Source organism: Fusarium pseudograminearum, chromosome 3 (genome assembly GCF_000303195.2).
Source record: "Fusarium pseudograminearum CS3096 chromosome 3, whole genome shotgun sequence".
NCBI lineage: Eukaryota > Fungi > Ascomycota > Sordariomycetes > Hypocreales > Nectriaceae > Fusarium > Fusarium pseudograminearum.
In genome coordinates, this window is record NC_031953.1 from 344070 (window position 1) to 371275 (window position 27206).

Sequence of the window (27206 nt, forward strand, 5' to 3'; positions counted from 1 at the left end):
ATTGCTGCCCAATTACACACTTCTCATTGAGTCTGAGGTGGCGGTGCTAGGCAGAAATACTAAGCCTCAGTTATGTTGTGACATGCCAGATGTTGGTGGCGCGGAATCTGACAGGGAGTTAGTTGCGGAGAAAGCCTTGTGAGTCTTTGTGCAGGCTAGTCATCTTGGGCGCGTATTCACGATAATCAGGCTACTAATGCAGCTACTGATATTTGCCAGGGCTCTCACATCCTGGCGGTATCAGTACATATAGGCTGACTCCTCCAAGCTGAGTACACTATAACAGACAGGCAAGAGATGGCCGCACAAGAACCACGAGGTTGAAAGTGCTACGGTCAACACCAGCGATTATGTATATACTTGAAGTCCATATAGAGTAGGTTGCCCATTAAATCAGCTGCTGTCGTACTTAAGGCTACCATCCAAACCTTTAATATAAGACGTCTTATCGAAAGGATTCTTGTTCTCCCCCACAGACTTGCTACTTGGTTGCAGCGGTGGGTTACGGACACGAGGATCGTCCTCAGCAGGCAGCGTAAGCTCGACAAGACCAAAATAGTAATCGAGGGCTTCAGAGAGGCCACCATTATTTGATCCAAACGGCGTATACAATGCTGAACCATCGAGCACCTCGTCTTTATTAATCCCTCCAAGGTCCTTATTTCCGCCCGGGGGTTCTGTTTCTTTGGTTGCCGAATCTGTCGTTGTTCGGTCGTAATCGATATTCTTTCGTACTTTATTCCGCACCCATCGTCGGATCTCCTTGGCCAGTGGAGCAATAACCTTGTTCCCGGCTTGTTTCTCAGCTATATCAAGAGCCTTCGCCTCACATTCGCAGTCGGGAATACCAATACCTGGAAGACCGCAAATAGCACAGTCCGGATTCATCTCGTATTTTACAGGTTTCTTTCCTTTGGCTTGGGTTTCCGTTTTGTCATGTTCTGAGCTGTTTGAAACTGGTCCCTCAGGAATAGGTTCTGAATTGTTCGAGGATCCTCCGGCTTGTGAGTCTCGTTGCGCTGGGGATTGAAGACCAACATCATCCTCGTATTCATCGGAGTCCCAATCTTCATAAGCGTTCACCTCCAATGGGTCCACCTCAAAGGCGGATTGAATTGTGCTTCTTTTGACGGGACCAGAATCGTTCAGATAATCATTCTGACTGTCAAACCCATCAAGTTCAACATTGTCTTCATAGAAGGGCGGTAGTGATTTGAGTGCCAAAAAGCGCATATGGCCCACAACATGATTTTCCATCGGCATGTCCGTCGTGTCAAGACCACAAAGAGGACAAGCTATGAATAGTGGCCCTATCGTATGAGCATTGCGATCTGCCAGCACGTCAAGCTGGGCATCTGTGAATTTTTGAGGATGACTCGTTTTCATATGATCGACGTAGTCCTCTCTGGTTTCGGCCAAGAATTCTCTGTGGGCTTTCGATTTGCAGCGCCATCGCAATGTGTGTTCTTTCATATGCTTGATCCACGTGTTACTGTGAGAGTATAAATGCTCCGGAGAGTCACAATTCTCAAAGAGACAGACATAGGGATCGAGGTCGTTCTTAACATGAAGCCTGCTATCAGTTAGTTCGAGGGAAAGCTTGAGGGCAAGTATAAGACCAACTTCCACTTCTTCTCATCGAGTACTTCGCGGATTGGTAAAACGTGGAAGCAATATGGGCAGGTAACCTCCGCCACTGCCTCAACACAGCTTTCCCATGCTTGAAACAAGGCCAGATCTCGTATGAGTTTAACAGCTTCTGTGTTTTCGGGTCCCTTCTCAGTCTCTTCAGTGGGCTTTGCCACATAGTCATCGGGTGTAGGTGATACTGGCGTTTGCTTGTACTGTAGTTCAATGCTCTTTTTATGTCTGTTGTACCTTCGCATCAGACTAGTAGTAGGTGGCGGAGGAAAGCAAAGCTCATCATTGCTACTAAGAGCAACTGTATGCGATACTGAAATGACAGAAGGAACAGTGGCTCGTCTAAACTTCTCTGGTGAGAGAGTGGTGGCAGTTTTAGTGATAGACTGGACTTGGCTCCGACTGGACGCTTCCACGACACGCCGCTTCATGGGCCCCTGCACTATTTGTTCTGTCGGTTCTGGCCTTGGATGCGATATGACGGGCTTTGCAACGGCTGCTTGAAGACGAATCGGTGCTTTCTCATAGCGCTCACGACGGTAAAGAATTCGTTTCCGCCGAAGAAGCATGGTAGATGCAAGACGTATACGGATATCCTCACTTGTTCCAGGAAATCGATCGCGTATATAGTTCATAAAGAGCTGTCGTAGAAATGGCTCTGCGTCATTCCCTTCATCGTCTCTGATTTTGAAAAAGTTGACAGCTTTGGCGTTTTGCGTCTCTTTACTTGCGCGACGGATTGTATTTGAGATCTTGTGAAGTAAAGTGATCTCATCCCGCAAGTTATCCAGTGTGTCATCAAATTCTTGCAAGGAGTCTGTCACTTGCTTCTCGGTCAACATGGAGTTAAGAAGCCGAGTACCTGCGAACAAGACATGATTAGAATACAAGAACTAAAGGATCCAGTGCATCAGATATATGAGGCTCAGAACTGCGACGTACATGACTTGATTCGGTAATCGAGTGTCTCCAACAGAGCAACGATAGCATCCTTGACATCAGGAGCCTCTCTCAGGCGATTATCTAACGAAGCTTTGGTTGCACTGAAGACATTCAAATTGGCTGCCCAAAGAGAGAACCTCGCAAGTTGATCTTCAACTCGCACCAGTGACGGTGATAGTCTTGAGGTGAGAGACGCGGTGACTTTGTCAGCCTTGCCAGTACTGTTGAGACATTTTTGAAAAGACTCGAGACATGACTTGGCGCAGTCTACTATTGTGATTTGTGGTAATGGTTCTTGTTGCTCAGTCGTGGCTGGGGTTGACATTGTATAGTCATTGCTTCTAAAGAAATGAATAGCCTCAAGGTTAAGAATAACCCAGGATACCAGAATAGTCGGGCCATTATGCATAAAAGCCTCAAGAGTAAGGCAAATGCCAAGGAAAAGAGGGGTAAAGATGAGACAATCCCTGTAGGATCATTAAGTAATAATCATCTCTAATCCGATAATCCTCAGCCTCATTTGGACATACCCCAGCATGTCAGCAACAACTAAAAAGACTCACCGAATCCATCTCATCGACTCCCCTGGCTTCCGACGGTGACAGCACGGTCAAAATGGACTGGAGTAGCATTTTCCCAAAAAGCAGAAACAAGATAACATTTATACGACTAGCCTACAAGGCGATCCAGCAGATCACTACGGCTCTTCGGCTCGATGAAGACGACGAGGATCTCAAAGCATTCTATTCCAAACTCATCGTCTACTGCACTATAATAGAGAGCCGTTTACTCTCTTTTCCCGATAGTGATTTTTCAGATCCCGGACTTGTCAATTTATTGTTAACACCTTTGAAACGAATATTCAGCGACATCTACAATGATGTCTCTATCAATGACATCAATGCCTGGCCACATGAGTTAGCCAAGCTCCACGAAAGAATCCGAGGTATCAAGTGCAACTCCACTAAGATCAAAATCCTTGGAACCTGTTTGAAAATTGGATCAACGCCTGATGTTCACGATGAGATTGCGAAATCCCTGGACTTCTGCGAAAATGAGCTCAGGGTCAGATACCCAGAAGACTTATCCCACTGGGCTTTCGAAGATCTTGCTCCTCAGCTGAGCATCAGTGAGCCTACCTACGCCGTCTGGAACGCAGCCCAGTCGATATTCAAGGCCATGGTGGCGTGCATGGACTGCCCTTGCACACCAGCACATGACCTTAGCGCTCGTCTCTTCATGGGAACATATCGAAAGCCTCAGCTTCAGTCTGACGATAACAAAGATCAAGTTGAATTCAACATGTTTCTATCATCGCAGCAAAGCTGGCAGGAGGCTATAGTGCACACAACCAAAGAGAAAAAGGTTCAGATAGTCATCGACGAACCGCAAAATCCACAACCGAAAAAGGAGTGTGTTAGGACGATGAAGGTCAAAAGTTTATGTGAACCGATCGCCAAGATTAACTCCAAGGCATCATATCGTCTCGTGTTCAAGGTCACAAAAAACCAACTATTCAAACTACAGTCTGAAAGGAGTGGTAAACCTATTGATAACTCACAAAGCGCCGTGTCGCTCGATGAGTTCTTGAGAAACAGATCTGGCTCTTTGACTGAAAAGACGAAGCGAATATTGGCGGTGATTCTTGCTTCCGCTGTTTTCCATCTTCACAATACTCCGTGGTTACAATCTTCCTGGAGCTCATCTGACATCCTATTCTTTCGGACACCGTCGTCGGCCATACCCCTTAGGCCATTCATACACAGGCCACTTTCAAGTGTCCATCAAACCGAAGAACCAAATGCAAATAATGAAGCAACCCTCGATCCGGATGACTTGAACTCAGACATAGATCCAGACGATATCGACCCAGACGACATCTTGAGCCACGACTGTCCCACACTCGTCATTCTAGCTATGATGCTATTAGAGTTGTACTTTGTGGCCCCTTTTGACATCTTGGCCCAAAGATTTGACATCAATCTCGAACCAGATTCGCAGACCACAGCTTTTACAAGATATATGGATGTCAACTATGTATTCAAAGCCTGCCAAAAGGAAATTCCAAGCAACTCCCAGTTCTATTTAGCGATCGAGAACTGCTTGGATCCAAAAGTCTGGCAAGATGAGGAAGGCAGGAAACTCGATGAGCCCGCATTGAGAGCCAAGATCTATAAGAGTGTTGTTCTACCACTCGAGACGGAGCTCAGTCAGGCTTACGGCGATGTGAAAATTGAAGATCTGGATCGAATTGCACAGGACATTGACTTTGGGTGTTGGGGTCAACCACTAACGACACGGGATCAACGGAGCAGTACTGCGAATGCTAATGGTCGTGTTTCTGTATCCGCAGAGCCTCCTCGTCAATATTCAGACGTGCTACCATTACATCAAAAAACAGATGAAATCATTCGCGACACAAGAGCGCAGATAGATCTCCCGTCGAACAAGAGAAGATGCAGTCGCTCCCCCAGTGGCGTGGAATCCAACGGTGTCTTGTCCGAACTATCACCCCTACCAGACTTACCATCTTACTCCCGCTCATCCTACACCGTCGGTATCCTATGCGCCCTCCCACTCGAGCTTCTTGCAGTACGGGCACTCTTCGACACCAAACACGACAGTCCTAGGTATATACGTGGAGACAGCAACACATATGCACTAGGCACATTGAGCAATCACATGGTAGTTGCAGCTTGTCTCCCAGCTGGCGAGTACGGGACGAACGCAGCTGCAGACTCTGCGTCCAACATGAAACGAACATATCCCAACATTGAATTCTGTCTTCTAGTTGGTATTGGAGGAGGTGCGCCTACTCTGGATAATGATATAAGGCTGGGCGATGTGGTTGTGAGTCTGCCTACGACGAAATACCCTGGCGTGATTCAATATGACCTCGGCAAAGAGATTGAAGGCAGCACTTTTGAACTTACAGGGAGTCTTCATCGTCCTCCGCGCTGTCTGATGACTGCTGTCAGCTCCCTGCGATCCAATCCTGATCTTCCCTCCAACGCTCTTCAGTCGTCCCTTGAAGAAGTCACAAAACGTGTTCCAGAGTCTTGGAAGATGCGTTATACACATCCCGGACAAGACCAAGATTTCCTCTCTAAAGCGATCTGTACCACTTGTCAGGCTCACGGTGCATGTTCCAACAGAGAGGCACATGTGCAGAAAAGGACACTCAGACCGACCAACCATCCTGAGATCCACTATGGTCTCATCGCGTCAGGAAACAGAGTGCTCAAAGACGCATGTGTGAGGGATCGCTGGGCCAAGGACTATGGTATCTTGTGTTTCGAAATGGAGGCGGCTGGAGTCATGAATACGTTTCCGTGTCTTGTTATCAGGGGTATTTGTGACTATGCCGACTCGCACAAGAATAAACGGTGGCAGCATTATGCAGCTGCGACGGCGGCTGCTTACGCCAAGTTACTACTTGGTCATACAGCTGCAAATATTACGGACTGCGTAAGACTGTCAATGGAAGGAGAACAGGAGAGTTTCTTGGTTAGTGATTTTGAAGAAAGGTCCCTCAAACGGCAAAGGGTCTCAAATGTAACTGCAGATACTCAATAGTATAAATAAATATGGCAAGACGTACACAATCTTGCAAGCTGAACCTTCGATCTACCTCATATACAAACTGGTATAAACTTAGCTTTTCAGTCAACATCCTCCCTATCCTGTTCCATTACTACCCTAACGCGCTTATATGTAAGGAAAGACTTATCCTCAGGAGCTAAGCACTAATAGGGAAAATGTGTCGTGGTCTTCAGCTGACTTGTCATACATGGCTTACAAGGTTTCTCATCCAAGCACGTGATGGTGAGATCAGGTACAGGACGTGAAGCTACATAGGTAGCTGAAGACCCCGCTCAATCTTGGCATATGACGATGGCTACAGAACCCGAGATTTCCCTGTCGATATTCCGGCTCAAGGAAGCAACACGAATCAATATCGAGCGAATACTGAGATGGTAAGTACAGCATTTATCGAATCTTGCATCAGCACGATCTTACAGCAAAACCGCAGTCCAAAGGAGAGCCCAGCAAGAGTCATTCTCCTTGTCGGTCGTTCGGGCGCAGGGAAGTCATCAATTGCAGAACACGCTACAGACACAGTCGGATATTGCAATGATACCAAGGCACTCTGTAGGTAAGAACTACTGTTGTTTGTTATATCACTAACCCAGAATATCCAGTGACGACTGATTGCGAGGTTCTGCGAACAACCATCGACGGAACTGAGTATTTCTTTATCGATACCTCCGGGTTTCACGACAATGTATCATCTGTCGCAACATTTGAAAGGATTTCTATACTTCTCAATACAATCAATAAGCACGCCGTGTTGGTAGGGTTGTGGTATGTTGTCGGTATAACAAGATCTCATAGACCACTGGATACGTCAGTGGTTGAATGGATACAACGCTGCTTGGTGATACCTCCCTTCCCTTCTCTGAAGGTCATTGCTACGCACTGGGACTCCGACACACCACTGAAAGAGATAGAGCACCGTTTCAGGCAGAGGATGGGCATTCTTAAAGACCTCATAGATGATGGGGCCACTATACTCAAGTATAAGACATTATACAAGGACGGCATTGAGATACCTGAAATACTCGAGATACTCGACTGGAACAGACAAGGGAGAAGACATTTGAGTTTGCAGCTCCGCGCAATGATTACCCGACAATATGGAAATCCATCATCCATCGGGCTCCAAAGACGTAACACTAGTGACTCGGTATCCTCGGCTGAAAACAAAGGTACTTGGACTTGATCTACTGTAGAATACTCAAACTAAACATCACAGGTCGTCTTCGAATGTTTCTATTCCAAACTACGCTCTGTTTCGAAGATTTTGGTGGCTCTGACTCATCTACCTCTGATCAGGATCCCTTCTCAGATATCCCATTCAACGACAACTCTGATTTGAGTGAGATAACTTCCCTCCCAGGTATTCCTTCAATGCCATTCAAATTCATTTCTCATCTCGGAATAGTCACTATCCGAGATGAAGTCTTCACAGACAAAACGCTTTCTCTGAGAGAAAAGCTTGCCACTGGGAAAATATACAAACACCCTGGGCCCTACCTAAAACAAGCCAACGATGCCTTCGGAAGACCAGTAGACACCACGTTTCTTAACAGCGTCATAGCGTTGGAGTTTGTTGCTTATTCGAACATGGATGATGCGGAACTTGATGTTTTGGGTAAGTCGACTACTTGTTCTACCCCTTCTCTTCTGGCAAATCTAACGACTGGTGAAAATAGTTCAACAGCTCATCAGCGTACACGGAATTCTACATCTCCGACCAGTATATCATCCCATATTCTGGAACAGTCACGATATCGCCTGTCGATTCGCATATATAGCTGCTACACCTACATCAGATTTGAGCCGTCTTCGCCAATTGTCCACGACATTTGAGCGTGCCAAGTTTGCATTTATAAAAGAGCCAAAGCCAAAGCTATCGCCTATTGCTATATACAGTTTTTTCGCCAAGTTTTTACATCTACACAACAGTCCTCGCTATCTCTACAACAACCAGAATTCCGTCATGTCTCGCCATGCCTCGGAAGGCAAGATGTTTGCTGAGATGGTGAAGCTGAGATTTCCAATTCTGAGATACCTAAATGAAGTAACGGAAGAGGAATGGAATGATCTTATATTCGACTGCAAGATAAGTGTGTGGCGCTGGTTGCAAGGGGGAGAATCTCTAACGAGGGCGAGAGCTAGGGCAAAGGCCAAATGGAGCTATGTGCGCAATGAAGCTGAGCTCAACGCCCCACCACGAGCCATATGAGCTATGCGTTTTATCCATGGAATTATGTTTTCCTTCAGTCCGGGGGAAACTGCTGACAGTTCGTTTAGTTGGTTACCAAATTGTCTTAGTGGTATTACTTGAGAATAAACATTTCTTCACTCATCACTACGCGCAGGAATAGGCAAACACACATAATTTTAGATTTAGTATATTATTCTAAGAAATTATTTATGTGAAAGGTAATAGTGTGCAGGTAATAGGTGCATAGTAACTAACTATGCATCGTATATATATAAATCTCCAATCCGTCATATACTCATAGCTCCTTCATGAGCATTAGAAGTGAAATTAAAAAATAGTTGTTGCTTTACAGGAAGAAAGCGACGATACCGGCAGCGAAGAGAGTGGCCTGGATGCTACCAGAGACACGTCCACCAGCGTTGACAACCTGAGCGGGCTCAGTGGGAGTGGAAGCAGGAGGAGCGGGGTAGGTCTCGACAGGCTTGGTAACAGCGGGAGGAGCAGACTCGACGGGCTTGCTGGGAGTAGGAGGCTGAACAACGGGCTTAGTCTCCTTGGGAGGCTGGGGCTGCTCAGGCTTCTCAGGCTGCTCAGGCTTCTCAGGCTGCTGGGGCTTCTCGGGCTCCTGGGGGTGCTCGGGCTGCTCAGGCTGAGGAGGAACGGGGTAGGTGGGGTGAGACTCAACAGGAGGCTGGACAACAGGCTTGGTCTCCTTGGGAGGAGTAGGCTGCTGGGGCTTCTCAGGCTCTTGAGGGTGCTGAGGCTTCTCGGGGTGCTCAGGCTCGACGGGCTTGCTGGGGACGGGAACGGGGACAGGGTATGTCTCCTTGGGAGGCTGAGGCTTGGGAGGGTTGTAGGTGCCGTTGCCAGGGTGGGGAGGCTGAACGACGGGGTGAGTCTCCTTGGGGGGCTGGACAACGGGGTGAGTCTGCTTGGGAGGGACAGGGACGACGTGGGTCTCAGTCACGGGGCAGATGGTGGTACCGACAACGACGGTCTCAGTGCGGGTGTGAGGACGCTCAGGGCAGTCGACAACATCAGGAGGGCACATGGTGACAGTGGTGACCTTGGTGGTGTAGATGGTAGAGGTGGTCAGGTGAGTGGTAGTCTGGTGCTCGACAGGAGCAGTGTAGACAGGCTTGCTGGGCTTGGGAACGTCGGTGTAGACGGGCATGGTCTCGACGTCGGTGGGGTGCTCCTCGGTGACGGGGCAGACGGTGGTGCCAATGACGACGGTCTCGGTGGTGACGTGAGGTCGCTCAGGGCAGTCGGTAACCTCAGGAGGGCACTTGGTGACGGTGTAGCAAGTGGTGGTGTAGAGGGTTGAGGTGGTCATCTCAGTGGTGCCGGGGTAGCCAGGCTTGGTGTACGAAGGCTTGGTGTAGATTGGCTTGGTGTTGGTGTATGAAGGCTTCGTGTAAGTGGGCTTGGTGTAAGAAGGCTTGGTGTGAGAAGGAGGAGGGTAAGGAGCCTCGTGGCCACCAGTGGTGGTCTCCTCAGGGGGAGGGTACTCGCTGGAGGTGGACTCGACGGGAGGAGTAGAGTCGCTGGTCGTCTCCTCAGGAGGAGGGTAGACATCGGTGGTAGACTCTCCGGGGGGAGGGTAGACACCAGTAGACTGGCCAGGAGGAGGGTAGACTCCAGTGGTAGACTCGACGGGAGGAGGAACCTCAGTGGTAGACTCTACAGGAGGGACAAAGTCGCTGGTGGTCTCCTCGGGGGGAGTAACCTCAGTGGTGGTGCCCTTAGGAGGAGGGACCTCGGTGCTCTGTCCAGGAGGAGGGTAGACATCAGTGGTAGACTCTCCGTGAGGAGGAGGGACCTCAGTGCTCTGTCCTGGGGGAGGGTAGACACCAGTGGGCTGGGTCTCGTGAGGAGGAGGGACCTCAGTGCTCTGTCCGGGAGGAGGGTAAACGCCGGTAGGCTCAGTCTGCTGAGGAGGAGGAGGAGGGACCTCAGTGGACTGTCCAGGAGGAGGGTAGACAGCAGTAGGCTCGGTGTGCTGAGGAGGAGGAGGAGGAACCTCGGTGGACTGTCCAGGAGGAGGGTACTCGTTACCAGGAGGAGGGTACTCGTTTCCAGGAGGAGGGTAGCTGTTGCCGGGAGGGGGATAGCTGTTGTCGGGAGGAGTGTACTCGTTGTCAGGAACAGAAGGGACGGGCTCCTCCGATCCGGGAACGGGGTAGTGCCTCTTCTCGACGGCAGCAGCGTTGGCGACGGCGACGGCCGCGCTGAAGATGACAAGTCCACGCATGTTGAATTAGAGAGATTAAGTTTAACTTAACGAGTGCTTTATAAAACGAGTGAAAGCTGTTTAGTGTTAAACGAAAGTGAGGTGAGGAGGGTAAAGAGAAGAATCGGAAACTGAGATGGATGGGAAAGTATTCTTATACATGCAGATGGGTTGCCCCCCCAGGTTGCCCAGGTTGTGTCTACAGATCTTATCATCTCCTTATTTCGTATGTCGGCCCAACTCCGCTCTAGCAAATACGGGCGTTCTCCATAGGTATCCCGGTAAACGTGATGTCATCCTTGTCCAGGTGGTTGAATATGTGGATGAAGTGAAAGAGGTTGGCCCTGTGTTGTGGTGGAGTCAGTACATAACCTAGCCCTTCAACCAGGCGACAGCATGGCAGTACAGGGTTCACCGTTCAGGACGAAAGGGGGTTCCGTAATAACCATGGCGAGAATCACGATGTTGCAACATAACATTTCGGATGTGACGGGATCCTGGTCCCCGTGCATCGTGTTCGTCTACCATGGACCATGGTCCATACCTAGTTAATTTATGTTTTTTGACGAACGGTTCAAACGGTGACTTGTGGGTTGTGTAATTGGTCAATGCATCGTAAAACGGCTTCTTTTTTGGGATAGACTTAATTAAAGCGCCACTGGCAGTTGCAACCTCTTAGGTCCCAGGAACCGTATAGCACTCTTACTCTGAGTTTATCCCGCGGGGTAAACTTGTACAGTAGTAAGTAACTAACCCCCTGCCTTAGACTGTTGGTCTAGTGCAATATGATCTGACGCGGCCGACTAATGGAAAGGAACTTTTTGCGATCTGCACGCACCAAAAAGCCCCTGTAAAGTAGTGCGCATACAGAGAGCACAGTTGTTGTGACTACAGCAAAAAGATACCTCTCTATGATTCCATTCGTGGGGCTCTGCTTGGTGACCAGGATGATGCTGGCAAATCACATCTTGACCTCGTATGAATTGGTCGTCCTTGGCCTGCCACTTGGCTACATACACGAGAAAACTCCCCTGTCAAAGTCATCGTTGCTTTGTCGCTCCACTTTATTACCAAAATCTCGCGTGTTGCCCGTTTAGCAACTTTCTCCTCTTTTGTTCTTGATAGCGACTTGGCGGTGGAGTTGAGTCAAGTATAGACAAGCCGTTGAGCATCAGAAAAAGCAATAGTGAACAGTAACATTTTTTATTATTTTCACAGAGTACGGAACAGTTCACTTACTCAGTCGTATCGCAATCAACCCTGTTGTTGGTGATCAGGGTATATGATGTTACTTCCGCGATGTGATCCTTGCTTCGAATCAGCCCCCGCTTAACACACTCGCTATACGACGCTGACTCAACTAGGTAGAAATGTTCACTCTTTCTCTCTACTCAACAGTCTGGCACAGGATATCGGCATTTCTCGGTGGGTTCCGTTTATATTTAATTCTGCAATTTTTAAGTTAATGCTCAAACTCAATCAATGCAAAAGGCTTAATCTTTTGTTCCTGCATGGGTCTCCATGTTTCAGTGGATTGTTCACTATCTATGTACTCGCTCTGCAGGAAGAGTGAGTTGTTCAGTTTATGGAGTAAATAGCATCCACAAATCTTTCTCCAGAAATGCATGCATGCACTCATTATCACTCTCTGTTGGCGCTGGAAACCTTTTATGGGTTGATGAGTGGATAGAGCAGATTACAATGCAACCACTCTGCAGATTCGACATCCCTACAAGGCAAGATAATAACAAGATTGAAATGAAAATCATCGACAAGCTCTAGGGTAACATGTAATCATATCATCACACCATTTGGTGGTTGGTACAGCTAAAAAGGCAATTTTAGTATCATCACACCATGCTTAACCAACCCGAGTCAATCATTTCAATGCCTACCACGGCCGGCCATTGTTGCCGAAGCCGAGTTCCAAAAGCTTGGCCTCTGTTATAGTGGAGGGATCAGGTAATCACCACATCATGACGGGAATCGATCACAAAACCAAGGATAAATTATGGACCTGTCTACCGTCTAGTACTGTGCCAAACGGTTGTCGATTCATTCCCATTACTAAACCATCAAGCCAAGATCATCGTTCGTGCAGTCGTATAGTTGAGGCTTTTTCCTCCAAGTACAAGTCGTGTCGTTGACGTCAAGTCACAGTAGTTAGTACGCAACCAACATGAGTCGGGCCAGAATACGAACTTTAGAGTCTGACTTTGAGCTTAGAGTCAAGATACGGTTCAACCTGTTCCTAGATTTCAATCCGTATAACCACAAATAAATTCGGCACATTCTAACCGTCAGCCACTAGCTGTCAAAACAGAAGCTCGAGCCGCCGTGAGGCTCTCGTTAGTACGGAAGCTATTTATATCAGCATCAAACCAGGCGAAATCTAACCAAAGACCCGGGAATGGTTGTATCGCATCGTATTCCCATCATTTCGTAATTTACCCATGCTTACTATTTTCCGAAAGAGTCTCGTGCGCTGTTAAAATCAATGCTACGTTCCCTCCTCTGCCAAGCCTCTCCTTTCGCACTCGCCACCACCCACTACAGACCCATTGTAGAATCTCTCAATCAACAAATCCCCTTTTCTTTTTCCCTTCTAGATAGGCAAGAGGACGACGATCGACAGGGGCAAGTTTCATGTGGATGGCTCTAGACTCGGAGATCCGCGAAGAAACGAAAAGAGACTAGGCCTCGTATTTTTCATCCGGACTAGATCGCTTTCAGATTAACGCGGAATCTCATGAGCCGAGGCTAAATTTGTCAACTCGGCCGAACCGTGTGCTTATGTACAATCTTACTTGATTGCGAGTTGAAATGACATTCAGTCTTGACTGAGACTCATTCGTTATGGCGCTTGAGTGAGATTGTGATGGGCAAAACACTTTTATATGTCAAATTTGCCAAGATTGATGGCTAAGATATAAGATGAAGTCCGAATTACTATAATCAAATAAACACCATTATTTAATCACTGCATTCAAGAACCAAGTTCAGCATATTTTGTCGTAGGCTTCTCATTCCTGCGACGATGCGTCTCATTATATCTGCATGTACTCATATCGCCAAACAGACTGATTTCGTATCATAATCAGCGAATATTGATTTTGTTAGTTGAGTGGAGATTGTGTATCGCAAACAAATTATTTATGAATATCACTACTTGATCTCATTTTCATGTGAAATATGAGACTTGTTTCTGAGATATATGAACCTTACATGAAAAATGACAGAATGGAAATCTGATCCAGAAAGACACTCAGTTGCGCCAGTGACAAAAATGTTCACCTCCAGAAAGAATGTCATAATGTTGTCTTTACTTGTAGAAGTCATCTGTGGATGGAAATTTAAATGTACGGGCTTGATGGACTTGGCCCTTGTTATCCTTATCTTCTGGTGCACTCCGGGGCATCACCTTTTACCCTATATCTCTTTTCAGATCGCTAATGAGTCGTCATAAAAGTTGCATGTTGATAAGGGAGTCTACTTGCTGGTTTGACGACAGCGAGACACGGAAAGTATATAGGGTAGCTATGGCAGCACTTGTTGACTTGCCTTTACTCAGAAGAAGAACTGTCCGTCAGTGGATCGGTGCTACAAGTAATTCTAGGCAAGTGATTTATCTAGAAAGACGTACTTTCGAGGTGTCTCACAGTCAAAAGAGACATAAGTACCAGTAATACCAAAGAAGTGCAACAGTTTAAAGATAGCAGTAGTCTGGTCATTCAAGCCACAGGGCTCCGTGAAAGACGTACATCTTGGGCGGCCGCTCTGAAACAGTGTTTTGGTTTCACCGTTTCTGTCTTTGAGTTTAAAGCCATAACCGAACGATCAACAGACAAAAGTTATTACGGCATGTCACAGCGGAAAGTAAATTCCGAGGCAAGGAACTATTCCGCCAGGAAGACACATGAATTGAGGTGCTGAAAGACGTTACTGTGATAAGTTATGGTTGATCCTCGACGTTCTTCATGTAACTAGCTTGATCTGGTAATAAAGTTATTGGGATATACTGACTTGAAGACCCACTAGCTGCCGCGGGATGTTGGTATCCGGAACCATGAAACTTCAAGAGCTAAAGCACCCGGCTGCATCCAAATGCGTGTCACCCACGTGGGATACCACTTCCATGCAACCACCATCCAAGACCAACCAACACATCACGCCCATTCCTTACGAGCCAATCTAGATTCCCATGCAGTTTCACTGTTTGCCACTAAAGTGCTGCTACCAACATGGATTTTCCAGAACATCGCTCAAACAGAGATAAACAACAAGTTTCGGATATAAAGTCTAGCCTTGTACGTTCCTGGTGTGTGTCTATACGCCACATGGTTCGATTTGCGTGCCTCGACTACAGGCGTTCCTGGATATGGAAGTATGATGCAGTTGTTTGGTCATGAACAGGTCAACAGCTTTATATGAGTTTCCAGTTTATGACAGTACGATAGGAAATCCAGGGCATTCGCATTTTTAGGTATTTGGGTGTAAATGGATGCTTTGTTCTAGTCAATGATAGCTTCCCAGTTGCAAGCCATTAAAAACACCAGCAATCCAGTCTCTCAAAAATCTACCTACAGCGGTAACAACACCCAGAGCGGCCGCCCAACGGTTCTGAGCCGTGTTATAGTGTCAATCATCACCACCATGTCCAGATCGACAACACCCAGTCCAATAGAAACCTCAAGCTCTACAATAAGCGGCGACCAGGTCAGAACAGGGCTGAGGTCCAACACCCCTGTTGCGGAGTGAGGCTGAACTATGGTAATAGCAATCCGGAAACATGGAGGTCAATTTGCTAGTTAAGGGCCAGACTAGGTTTCTTCATTCCGTCGACAGTCCATGTGACCAATTAGCTTGCTGGGATCATCTTCAATCACCCGTGGCGTTGGGTGCGGTCGGACGGGAGTCTGGGCGGGGGCGGTCAAAGCTGTCGTGCAGAGAGTCTATCAAGATACATACGATGATCTACGATGCAAAACCCTATCACTCTCGACAAAAATAAATTCAAGACATATTCTAAAAAAAAACAAATCGAATATTTACTGCTCTCACGATCCCCATGTCTTGAATTAATTTCGTGTTGCCCCCTGGTCACGGTGTGGCGTCCAGGAATGCAGTACCATTCCAAGCAAATCCACGTTCAGCTGAGAAAAGCATTATACCACAACCAACGCTATCTTCTTTTCGGAATACAACTCCTTGGGATATGTGCCTAAATCCCTGTGTGATCGATCAATATGGATCCTCCAGTCCGTGAAATATGCAGCCACTGCCGAAGTAAGCACCAACATGTCTCACACACAATATCATAGCGCTTTCTAATAAGGATACATACCATTCCTACGCCCCCCAAATTCTCTTTCTTACCTTTTCTTTTCCTTCTTCTCGACATTTTCTTCCATGTTAATGGAAAGTACGCTCTTTTCGCCATGGGGCTGTTCCAGCATCTCGTCTTTCTGGCGGCGCTGTTCTGCAATGGTGTCGCCGCACAGAGCTTTGCATCCGTGCTTACAGAAGCACCACAATGTGCTGTCAGTTTCACACGACATCCAATCGAAACCGAAACGAACATGCTGATGGGTGATAGGCCGATTGTCTGGTTACGTTGTTTAGTGAGGAACCGTTTGCGGGGAAGAACCAAAGCGCGATTTGCCATGATCAACAGTTCGCTGATGCGATTGGGGATTGTCTAACGGCGAAATGCACGGTGCGACAGACATTGGGTATGAACGATGGATTGAGATGAGAGAGAGTAAGTACTGACTTGGGAACAGATTTTATTAAAATGTCATCGGCCGTATGCGGAATTAAACCGACCAACAATGTCCTCTTATATCGCTTAACGACGCTCATCATGGCCGGTCTTGCCTTGCTTTTCTTCGCCTTGCGGATAATAGCCACAGTCAGACTACGTCTTAAATGGGCGATGGACGATACAATGGCTGTCGCCTCGGTAGTAAGTCTTTCGACTGCTGGGATGGAGGATGATGCTCATGCTTAATAGGTCTTGCTGATACCGGTTGTTATTATCATGCAGTTCAGTACGTTTTATTATGCGATGATTTGTGGTCAGATGGCTAACGACCTGTCCAACAGTGATGCAAAACGGTCTTGGTGTTGACCTGTGGTATCTCTCAGACCATCAAATCACAGAAGGATTCAGGGTAAACTCACCACCATTCCCGTGTCCACAGCCAGCTGACCTTTCTTCTAGCTCTTCTTCTTCCTCGAAATGCTCTACCTAACCGCCCGAGTCGTCGTTAAATCTACTATTCTATGCTTCTTCCTACGCATATTCAGCAACCCCCGATTCCGTCTCATCGTTAAAATTACACTCGTGTTTAATGTTCTTATCGGTGTTACATTCTTTATCCTCGTCTTCTTCCAAACGACACCGATTAGTCTCTTCTGGATCGGATGGCAGACCAAGGAGGCGAAGAGAGTTATGCTGGGAATTATACGGCTGACGCTGCCACACGCGGTGCTTGTTCTTGCGCTGGATATATGGGTGCTTATCTTGCCGATTACCCAGCTTTGGGAGTTGGGGCTGAAGTTGAGGAAGAAGATTGGTGTTATGGCCATGTTCAGCTTCGGTATCTTGTGAGTCGCATATACCTTGTCACTGCTACTCAATTACTGACGATGTCCAGCCTAACTGTCGTTGCTGTGATTCGAGTACATCAATTAGTGCTCTTTGCTAGATCTCGAGACTTGACAGGTAAGTTCACCAAACACCCCAAAGACGACCCAACTAACAGAACAGTTATAAACGCACAAAAAGCCATGATCTGGTCCTGCATCGAGATATCAGTAGGCATCATGGTATCATGCATGCCTCACATCCGCAATTTAGTCCGACACATCAAATCACGAATACGCGAAAAGAGAGGGAAAGAAAAAGAACCGAGCAACGAGGCTGTATTTATCCAACGATCACTCGTGCCGATATCAGTGGGTGATGCGACGTCGGAACCAGCGTTGTTTGATGAGGGGGGTTTGTTGAAGGACAGTGCTGCGACGAGAACGACGACTACGACTACTACAAATACAGATGCTATAACAACTGTCTCTACAACGACAGGGACTGGAAAGATGGAGAGTATAAATGGGAGGTTGAGTAGTTATGCGAGCGATGCGGATACACAAGTTTAGATACCAAGATACCCCAGCAATTTTATTTATTTTATACAGAACATAAGCCGTCATTTGTTTAATAAATCGCAATCATCGATACGCAAAGACAGGATGCTGCGACAAGCATGATCTGCATCTGTGGAATGGACTCATTCATGATTGTGGGAATTTAGCTCCATCTGATAAACATCCACTAAAGCCACCTGAGTTTAGGTACTGAAGCTACTGCAAGCACACGCCAGGAACAGGTCCCACAGTGGATATTCAGCGACAGCAAGAAACACAGACGATAAAAAGCTTGAGTTGGATCATGTAATTGTCATTACTATATATTATTTATTTATTTAATTTTGGTATCATCAAGGTCATTAAAACCATTCCCATCTATCGGCAAGTGTATCCGCCATCAATGACGAGATCGCTACCAGTAGTATAAGTACTAGCATCAGACAAGAAGTAAACATAAGCAGCCTTGAGCTCCTTGGCATCTCCGTTTCGGCCCATGGGAATCATGCCCTTCCATAGCTCCTGAGTCTCGGCGTCGACAAAGTCAGACAGGCCGGTGTCGATGTAGCCGGGCGAGATGGAGTTGACGCGGGCAAAGTCGCGCCACTCGTTGGCGAGCGAGCGTGCCATGTGGATGCAGCCTGCCTTGGCGACGTTGTAAGAGGTCTGCTCTTGGGGGTAGTTGGCGATGTGGCCGGACATGGAGGAGGTGATGACGAAAGAGCCGTGGCCCTGCTTGCGGAAGAGGGCGCCGACGGCCTTGGCACAGTAGGCGGTGCCGTTGAGGTCGATCTGGATAACGTGGTCCCAGTCGGCAGCGGAGCCGTCAATGACACCAGCGTTGGCAGTAGCACCGGCGCTGGATGTGTTAGTAGAGTTCAATTGAGAAAGCAATCACAGTTGATGGAGGGCACTTACTTGGCGACAAATCCGTCAATCTTGCCAAAGTCCTTGACAACCTCGCCAACAAATCGCTCAACGTCGTTGTAGTCGGCAGCGTTGAGCTTGTAAGCCTTGGCCTTGACGCCGTACTCCTTGACGAGCTCCTCGACGTTCTTGTCGGCGCCCTCCTTGCGGGAAGCGTAGGTGATGGCGACGTCGGCGCCCATCTCAGCGGCACCGCGGGCGGCCTCGATGCCCATGCCTCGGGGGCCGGAAGCACCGGTGACGACGACGACCTTGCCCTTGAGGCTGAGGAGGTCGAGGATGTGGTTGGCCTTGGGGATTTGCTGAACCATGGTTGCGGTGGTGGAAGTAGATGTGGTAAAGATGAGTAGTGGATGGGATGAGTGATGGTGAGAAAGAGGAACAAAAGAGGAGGGAGGTTAGACTATTTGTACAAATCGGGAGTTGGTCAAGTCATGGCGTGAGGTGTTTTGTTTTGCTACAGAAAACTAAAAGCAGCATTGTATCTGCATGGATGGGATGCATCCCAAGCTGTGGTGGGTGGGATGGATGGGTCCAGTGATGTCATGACAAAAAACAGCTCTTGAAGTACAGAGTAAAGACATCGGCGATTAAACAAGAGATCCACAACAATTGATGGAGAATTGGTCGATGCTCATGATGGAGAACTCATCTAGTCACTTATGCAATTGTTTGTATTATCGCTACTCGAACATTCTAGGAACAAGACGGAGGAGAATGCCCCTCCATTTGACGTTGACGCGTCGAGGGGTAATTTGTGTTGGGTCAGTCAGTCACAGTCACATTCAGAGGTACTCAAGGTTGGTAACAATCCGGTGGGACGAATGAGACCATGTCTACAAGATCCAACGTTTTTTTAGTTTCTCTCCTGTCCATCAATTGGTCGTTCTCTAATATACTTTGTCAGTGGTGAGACGCGTGCATGCAAAAACACCACCTCTGAGCTGAGCGTGGCGGGGTAATTGACCAGGTAACTTCACCATCACTACAGCGGGTATGTCTGTGGTGTTTCTGTCGATTCGATCTGGTGTTTGTTTACTTATGGACCATTTCATCATTACCATTGATCTGTAACCAATTACTTACAGCAACACAGACTCTCTAACAAAATACCACCGAGACCTCCCCCGCGGGTGGATATCCTCGAGCGTCATTCTCCCGTCTCTCTTCCTTGCTTAGACTTGCCAAACCCCGCAGAACGGCCGGGCTTGACCGCTCTCTTTTGGGTTTAGTTTTGTGTCTCTCGTTGCATTAGGTCTGGAGGCTGGAAGTGCATCAGTCGATAATTAACTGACTGCACTGGTTGGTGTTTGTGAGAGCTGGTGAGTGGGGGGGCTGGTAACCCCGGCCCGACAGTACAGTTACTACAGTGTGCACTAAAGTTACCCTGAACATGACAAGACACGACAAATGATGAGTTAATACATCACCAATGCTTACTGACTCTTGGTATACCTGAGTAATAATGCTCATTTTATGTTGAGTAATTAAAAGTCATCACTCTGCATTTTGTATGCTTCATTATACGTCTCGCAGACAAACCATCACTCAAATACATCCCAAAGGAGGGGTCATGTCTCACAAGCCACACATTGCACATGTTGAGATGCATCTAAAACAGCATTGCTTATTCATTACCCAATCTCTCGCCGCTTTAAACTAAATAAGGTATCGGAAATCCCGCTTCATCCTCAAAGCCTCATCAGGGCTATCCATCACCTCAACCGCAGCCGTGTGCGCAGCCACATCCTGCCTCGTCTCCCAAGCCGTCGCCTCTCCCCTCTCAAGCTTCTTGTTGAGGTCAATCAGCACCAGCCTAAAGATATAACATCCCAGCACAGTAACACCAAACATGGACAGCACAATGCCGTAGCTCTTGCGGTATCCGTTCTCCTTGAGATCCCACACGTATGAACCCGCCACGTTGCCCAATTGACTGAACGCGTTGATCATGGCAATCGCGACGGCGCGCTTGGCTGGTGGGCGGGGGAACGAAGACGAGATCCACGAGTAAAAGACGATGAAGCCGGCGTAGGACGATGCTTGGAGGAAGAGGGCGAGGTAGCGCGCTGCGACAGCCTCGGTGGCCATGCTGATGATGAAGCCGATTGTTCCAACACCAATTGGACCGACAATATGCCAGAACTATTTAATTGTTAGTATACATCCCCAATTGACGACAATTGAAACTGACCTTTTCTTGTGTCTTGTCAGAGTGCCAAGCGTTGATAACCGACACAATACAAGAGAAAACCCATGGGGGCGCACTCATGAGAAGAGTGGGAACGTAACCGAAGCCAAGTGTCTGGGTCAAACTGGGCTGTTGGCTTGTTAGCAACGTCGCGCATTTTACTAAGATGCAATTGACTTACGAAAAAGGCATTGAACGAAAGTCCAACGACGTACGCGGTAAAGGTGAGCATCATGATGTAAATCTTGACATCCTTTACCGCAAGCTTGAGACCGTAAAAGGCACTCTCCTCACGAGAATCCTCATCGGCCTCACCAACATCCTCCACCATGCGCAATTGCGCAACCTGTCGCTCCTCCTCGGTGAAACCACGCGAGTTGTGAGGCAAGTCGGGGAGAATAAAAGCAGCAGAGACGGCAACGCCCATGGTGATGGCGCCCTCGATCCAGAACAGCCATCGCCACGCAGCATGGCCCAGCACGCCCTGCATGTTGGACAAGACACCTGCGCCGACAAGAGCGGAAAAGGCGTTGGAGATGAGGTTACCGCAGAAGAGAAGGGCATTGCGCTTGGTGAGTTCGCTGCGCGTGTACCATTTGGACAGGATGAGCAGCGCACCAGGCAGGAAAGCCGCCTCGACGAAACCGAGGAAGAATCGAATGCAGACCATGCCGGCGAAATTGTGCACGCTTCCACTAAGAGTAGAAATAAGACCCCAGAGCAACATGGCCGCGGAAATGTACAGCGAAGGACGCTGGATGCGGTTGATGAACATGTTGGAGGGCACCTGCATGAGGATGTACCCGACGTACAGAATACTCAAGCAGGTGGCGTACTGGTTGTAGCTCAGGTTGAGGTCTTCTTGCAGACCCTTGAGACGGGCGGCGGCCATGTTATTGCGGTCGAGGTAGTTCATGATGTAGATGAGGACGAAGAGGGCGCAGCGGGTGTCGAGCTTGCGCTTCATGCTCTTTTCGACGGCGGCGCGGTGCTGGGGATCCATTGCGAGGGCAATAGCTGTCGGGCCGCGGGATTGCGACTCGACGCTTGTTTTGGCCGTGGCCATGTGGTCGTCTGGCTTCTGGTCTGCCATTTTGTTTGAGGAGACACAGCAAGAGAGATGGGTTGGTCAAGTTGTTGGGGGCATTGTCGCATTTATGAACAGACAGAATGTCATGTTACATCATCGCGTCGCCTTGTTTGGTGTAGCGTAGAGGAGGAAGAGAAAAAAAATAAAAAACATGGGGGAACGATGAACTGGGGAAGGGGGTTTATCCGCTGTGCTTAACCGGATGAGGGCAAGTTGATGTCCCCGGGTTCCCCCAGAGTTGGTTGACTGTCACCCTCGAAAGAAGATGCAAAATCTGAGTGTCACACTTTTAAGGCGAGGACCAATTGATTGTCACTCTGGAGTGCTTTGTGGAGGTGGTGGGTGTAGATCTTGTCCTTGTCGGGGGAGGTTTAGCGGTTAAATAGATGATCAAGAGTCAGCGCAAACAAGAACAGAGCATCAGTATTTTACAGTAAATAAATCCATCTAATCACCGGTAGATCGATAAACAAATAAGAATTACCGTGTTACCGTTTAATGCCGAACAATTCTCCTCATTAACCTCCAAGTTTGCAACGTTGGAGAGAATGCGGAGTCTCCGCAAAGATAAAAAAGTGAGGGGAATCTGCCCATTCACCCCTACACTGACAAAAAGGCCCGAATACAAAACGGAGTTACCACATTGAGCCAAACCATGTCTTCCCCAGTTACAGAGTACAACTTATGAGTAGGCAGCAGAATTAAAATTGGTTGCCCGTCTTTTCAATGCCCGTGGGGAAATACAAAGTTACAGTGGAGATTAAGTTGGGGAAAAGAAAGAATTGGAGACTATTGACTAGAGGTAGACTGGGGGATTTTGGGTTTAGCGATGGTTTATAGTGGAGGAGGTTAGCTAATGGCGAGGGTGAGTGTCGACCGGTCCTCGGGAATTGTCGGTCAACAAAGGTCAATGCTGGGGATGGCCAGGGATAGTCAAGGGTAAGAGTAAATCCAGTGCCATGGAATGGGTAGCGGATTTGGGTCAACAAGTTTTGATGATCTGGAGTTAGGAGTTAGGAGTTGAGATGGGTTGGTGGATGTTGGTGTTGGTTGGGGATGGTTAGAGATGGTTGGCCGAGATGGACATAACATAACTACAAAGAGTAACATGGCCCACATTCAGTTACCACTACTATTCTAGAAGACATTGTTACATTCTCTATCTCTATGTAAATAGTAGGTAGCAGCCATGTTGGGTGATCTGGCTGTTGGCAACTAATCTACCACCAGGCAACAGACATCATCTCAAGACACCACCAAACACATCATGAACCATGTAACATTATAATGTTCAATCGTGATTATTTTATCATGAGATCTACTCAAACAAATCGCTAATACTCAAATTTAAATGTCTATCATCACCTCTCCAACCGTCCAGCAACACTCGTCTCATCTCTACTCTGCTTCAAAAACGGCACAAGCGTCGTCCCCCCCGTCCCCGTCAACTCTTCCTCCCTCCCCTTCTTCAACGATGAACTCGCCAAATTCTGTGGTCCTTTCACCACCGACCCCTGCCTCGACGGCAAAATAATATACCGCGTCACAATCTGAATATGCTTATTCCTAAACACCGTCAACGCCTCCGTCGCAGCGCTAAAAGCCCCTTGTAGTCGCTCCTGCTCAACGGTATGTGGTGTTTGCATCGCGAGTTCCCGAATGCTGCCCATGCGAGCAATATGCGTCAAGAAACGACGGTGTGGGCCGGGCATGTAATCTTTCACGATGTCGTGATAACTTCTTTCTCCCTTGCGTTCTGTGTTGTTGCCGCTTGTGATGTGTTCTACACCTAACACAATATCGAAGAATTGAATAAGAGAGCTTTGACCATTGCTTCCACCGCGTAAATGGCGCCATTCTCCTTTCCCGTTACCTTCGTCGTAGAAAACGCCATTAGGCAAACCAGCTGCTTCCATGTTTTTACTACCCGCCAAAAAGGGACGGATCTTGTAGTAAAAAGTCATAGGGTCGCACTTTTCATACATTCTTTCTAATAGTGCACCAACACCCTCGATGCATGTTTTTAGGTCTTGCAGGGCGGAGATGATGGTGTTGTAGTCTCGTGTCTTGACGGCCTCGAGGGCTTCCATCATGCGAGGGATGATCTTTCCGGCGCGTGCTTCCATGGCGACGCTGATGAGGAGAAACCATGACTCTGACTCTGTGCCTGTAAAGGTGTGAAGAGTGGAGAGGTCATCGAGGTTGGAAAAGTCGGGGCCGGCGCAGGAAAAGTTCCAGAGGTTGGCGGCGGCATAAGACAAGACGGGAGGAAGTTCGAGATGTTTTGACACGGCGAGGAAGGGGATTGTGATCTGAGGAGGCAGAATCTGTAAAATATTAGTACAAATAATACAAGAGAATAAACGAATGAACTCACCTCGGCTGGCTTCTCACCACCCCAGACATAAGCATGCGTCAAAAACGCAAGAACACTATAAGCCCTCCTCCACTCAGGCTCAGACTTTAGTCTATCAGTCCCCAACACAGGCATAGTGTCAACAGCGCGTCTGATATCATTATACTGAATCAAAGGAGCAACATGTTGAATAACAAGCTCCCACGGTTGATAGTAAGGATCGGGGAATTGTTTCAAAGGGCTGTGCTCAGGGAGAAAAGCGTTGCTCGTCACGGCAAACTGCTTTAGCTCGGCCGTGAGTTTAATACGGGGCAATTGATGTGTAACGGCGTGTGGCGACATTGTAGATCAAAGAATAACTGGCTTAACTTGATTGATGATGAACAAACAATTGGCTGATGGGTATTGTAGATGAAAGAGATGACATTTTCTAGAAAAGTCTTGATTAAAATAACTCCCCCCGAAAACGCCAAGATACATCTGTTCCAGGTTTTCTCTCCTTCTATCCGTCTTCCGTGCATTTTTAATCCTCCGAATATCCTTCACCTCCGAAGCCATTATCACGATACGGAATGAAACAGAACGTGGTATCTTCCGCATCCGATGACAGGCATGTGACCAATCGCTAAACGTCACCATGTCGAAAATGGACTAAATGACGTCCACTATGCGGATCTCGGGGAGCGGAACTTCGGATGACAGAGTAACACATTCCGCACTTCCGCTATACTATCGCCGGGACTGGCCGAGAGAGGGGATAGAGGCAAGCATAAAGTGATTTCGTGATCCCGCATCCCATCATACGACTTTCTCACACACCAAGTCATCAAACAACAAGAGTCTTACAGTCAGCATTTTATACAATGGAGCTATCATCTTTCGTCGAGCGTCTACGAAGCGGCGCACCACCTAAATTTCCCTCCGACGCTAACTCACTTGACTTTGCGCGCAATCTGGATTCACAGGATAAACTGAGCCATCTCCGCGATGAATTCATCCTTCCCACAAAGAAATCTCTAAAGAAGAAATCCCTCGATGGATCAATTCGTATGTCAAAATACTTTTTGGGATTCAATTGAGACTAATGCATCTTTAGCAAATGGCCATGCGCAGAATGGCAGCGTCAACGGTACAAATGGTCACACCAACGGCCAAGATGATGACCAACAATGCATCTACTTCGTCGGCAACTCTCTCGGCGCTCAACCAAAAGCCGTAAGGGAACATCTCAACGCTCAGCTCGAAACATGGGCTTCAGTCGGTGTAAACGGGCATTTCAGCGCAATGCAAAACTCACCACTCCCCGCATGGCAAGATCTCGCTGAGGACTGCGCCATCAGATCTGCTGATATCGTCGGTGCTTCTCCTCACGAGATTGTCATCATGAACACCCTCACCGCAAACTTGCATCTCCTCATGGCTAGTTTCTACAAGCCGAATGAGAAGCGCCACAAGGTTATCTTGGAGTGGAAGCCTTTTCCTAGTGATCATTACGCTATTGAGAGTCAAGTTGTTTGGCATGGGCTAGATCCTGAGAAGAGCATGGTTAAGATTGAACCTAATGAGGATCACATCATCACCACTGATCTTATTCTTTCTACTATTGATCAACACGCCGATGATACCGCTCTTCTTCTCCTCCCTGGTATCCAGTACTACTCTGGCCAACTCTTCGACATTCCCCGTATTACCGCCTACGCACAAGCAAAGGGCATAGTAGTAGGTTGGGATCTCGCCCACGCCGCCGGAAACGTTGAACTCAAGCTCCACGACTGGAATGTTGATTTCGCATGCTGGTGTACGTACAAGTACATCAACGCCGGACCCGGTTCCATCGCCGGTGCTTATGTTCACGAGCGTCATGGAAAAGTCGAGATGAACGCTGAGTCAGGCAAGGCTAGCTACAGACCGCGTTTGATGGGTTGGTACGGAGGTGACAAGAGTGTGCGGTTCAACATGGATAACAACTTTATTCCTACCGCTGGTGCAGGGGGATTCCAGCTATCGAACCCTTCTGCTATCGATCTGGCTAGTTTATCCGGTGCTTTGAGCGTGTTTAACAAGACCACAATGCACGACCTCCGCTCCAAAGCATTGGTTCTTACAGCATACTCCGAATACCTCCTCGACCAAATCCTTGCCGAGTCCAATGATTCCGAACTTTTCCGCATCATCACCCCCCGCGACCCTCTTCAGCGCGGAACTCAATTGAGTGTGCTCCTGAAAGATGGTCTGTTGGATAATGTCAGTGCGGCACTCGAAGAAAACGCTGTGATTTGCGATAAGCGAAAGCCTGGTGTTATTCGAGTTGCGCCTGTGCCGCTGTACTCGAGATTTGAGGATGTGTGGAGGTTTATGCAGATTCTGAAGGGTGCTTTGAAGAATTAGAGTAAAAATGGATTAGAATATGGTATAATAAGCGACGATGATTTATCTTCTACATAAAAAGTCCGTCTAGTATTTGTTTTTATGTGTTCGTGAGAACGTGATGTAGACGCGCTATCTAGAGGTGACTTTTGCCATACTCGTTGCTTGCTCAGTTGGTGCACCAACAAGTATCTGCCTTGTTGTCTCACAAAGGTGTGTTTTGCAGACATGTGTTTTCGGCTATGCGCCAAATGATCTATCATCTTTCCTTTGCCTTTACTTGCCGCAGATGCTTACTATCGGCTAGACATGGCCTTTATATCCGATAACAAATGCGGGTATATTCTTAATATCATATCCGACGGATTCATATTTGCATATGTTGTCGTCAGATATGGGGATAACTCGGTCCGCATATGTTGTTATCAGATATGAGGTAGCGAGTTATCCCCACGTCCAACGACAACATATGCAAACACAAATCCATCGGATAGGATATCAAGAACATACCCGCATCCA

General features: G+C 47.7%; 8 protein-coding genes across 8 annotated transcripts, besides 1 other annotated feature; 3 read left to right on the forward strand and 5 right to left on the reverse strand.

Annotated features, from left to right (window-relative positions):
- Positions 1-393: 393 nt before the first annotated feature.
- On the reverse strand, positions 394-2908 carry FPSE_04056 (uncharacterized protein; the record flags this gene model as incomplete). The annotated part of the gene is made up of 3 exons (XM_009257174.1): positions 394-1573; positions 1624-2503; positions 2584-2908. The coding sequence occupies 3 exons, from the start codon at positions 2906-2908 to the stop codon at positions 394-396; spliced, it is 2385 nt and encodes a 794-aa protein (XP_009255449.1).
- A 290-nt stretch (positions 2909-3198) lies between these two features.
- Positions 3199-8392, forward strand: FPSE_04055 (uncharacterized protein; the record flags this gene model as incomplete). The annotated part of the gene is made up of 6 exons (XM_009257173.1): positions 3199-6051; positions 6442-6560; positions 6617-6739; positions 6979-7352; positions 7400-7798; positions 7860-8392. The coding sequence occupies 6 exons, from the start codon at positions 3199-3201 to the stop codon at positions 8390-8392; spliced, it is 4401 nt and encodes a 1466-aa protein (XP_009255448.1).
- A 328-nt stretch (positions 8393-8720) lies between these two features.
- FPSE_04054 (uncharacterized protein) lies at positions 8721-10628 on the reverse strand (the record flags this gene model as incomplete). Its single annotated transcript, XM_009257172.1, has 1 exon — positions 8721-10628. One exon carries the CDS (start codon positions 10626-10628, stop codon positions 8721-8723), a length of 1908 nt encoding a protein of 635 aa, XP_009255447.1.
- Positions 10629-16045: 5417 nt separating this feature from the next.
- Positions 16046-17768, forward strand: FPSE_04053 (uncharacterized protein; the record flags this gene model as incomplete). The annotated part of the gene is made up of 8 exons (XM_009257171.1): positions 16046-16147; positions 16204-16339; positions 16391-16572; positions 16621-16657; positions 16713-16780; positions 16831-17216; positions 17267-17610; positions 17668-17768. The coding sequence occupies 8 exons, from the start codon at positions 16046-16048 to the stop codon at positions 17766-17768; spliced, it is 1356 nt and encodes a 451-aa protein (XP_009255446.1).
- A 308-nt stretch (positions 17769-18076) lies between these two features.
- Positions 18077-18102: a repeat region.
- Positions 18103-18134: 32 nt separating this feature from the next.
- Positions 18135-18994, reverse strand: MTDH1 (the record flags this gene model as incomplete). The annotated part of the gene is made up of 2 exons (XM_009257170.1): positions 18135-18615; positions 18675-18994. 2 exons carry the CDS (start codon positions 18992-18994, stop codon positions 18135-18137), a joined length of 801 nt encoding a protein of 266 aa, XP_009255445.1.
- A 1348-nt stretch (positions 18995-20342) lies between these two features.
- FPSE_04051 (uncharacterized protein) lies at positions 20343-21967 on the reverse strand (the record flags this gene model as incomplete). Its single annotated transcript, XM_009257169.1, has 3 exons — positions 20343-20828; positions 20878-21003; positions 21056-21967. The coding sequence occupies 3 exons, from the start codon at positions 21965-21967 to the stop codon at positions 20343-20345; spliced, it is 1524 nt and encodes a 507-aa protein (XP_009255444.1).
- Positions 21968-23325: 1358 nt separating this feature from the next.
- Positions 23326-24662, reverse strand: FPSE_04050 (uncharacterized protein; the record flags this gene model as incomplete). The annotated part of the gene is made up of 2 exons (XM_009257168.1): positions 23326-24291; positions 24342-24662. The coding sequence occupies 2 exons, from the start codon at positions 24660-24662 to the stop codon at positions 23326-23328; spliced, it is 1287 nt and encodes a 428-aa protein (XP_009255443.1).
- A 521-nt stretch (positions 24663-25183) lies between these two features.
- On the forward strand, positions 25184-26708 carry FPSE_04049 (uncharacterized protein; the record flags this gene model as incomplete). Its single annotated transcript, XM_009257167.1, has 2 exons — positions 25184-25367; positions 25417-26708. 2 exons carry the CDS (start codon positions 25184-25186, stop codon positions 26706-26708), a joined length of 1476 nt encoding a protein of 491 aa, XP_009255442.1.
- Between the last annotated feature and the right edge of the window lie 498 nt (positions 26709-27206).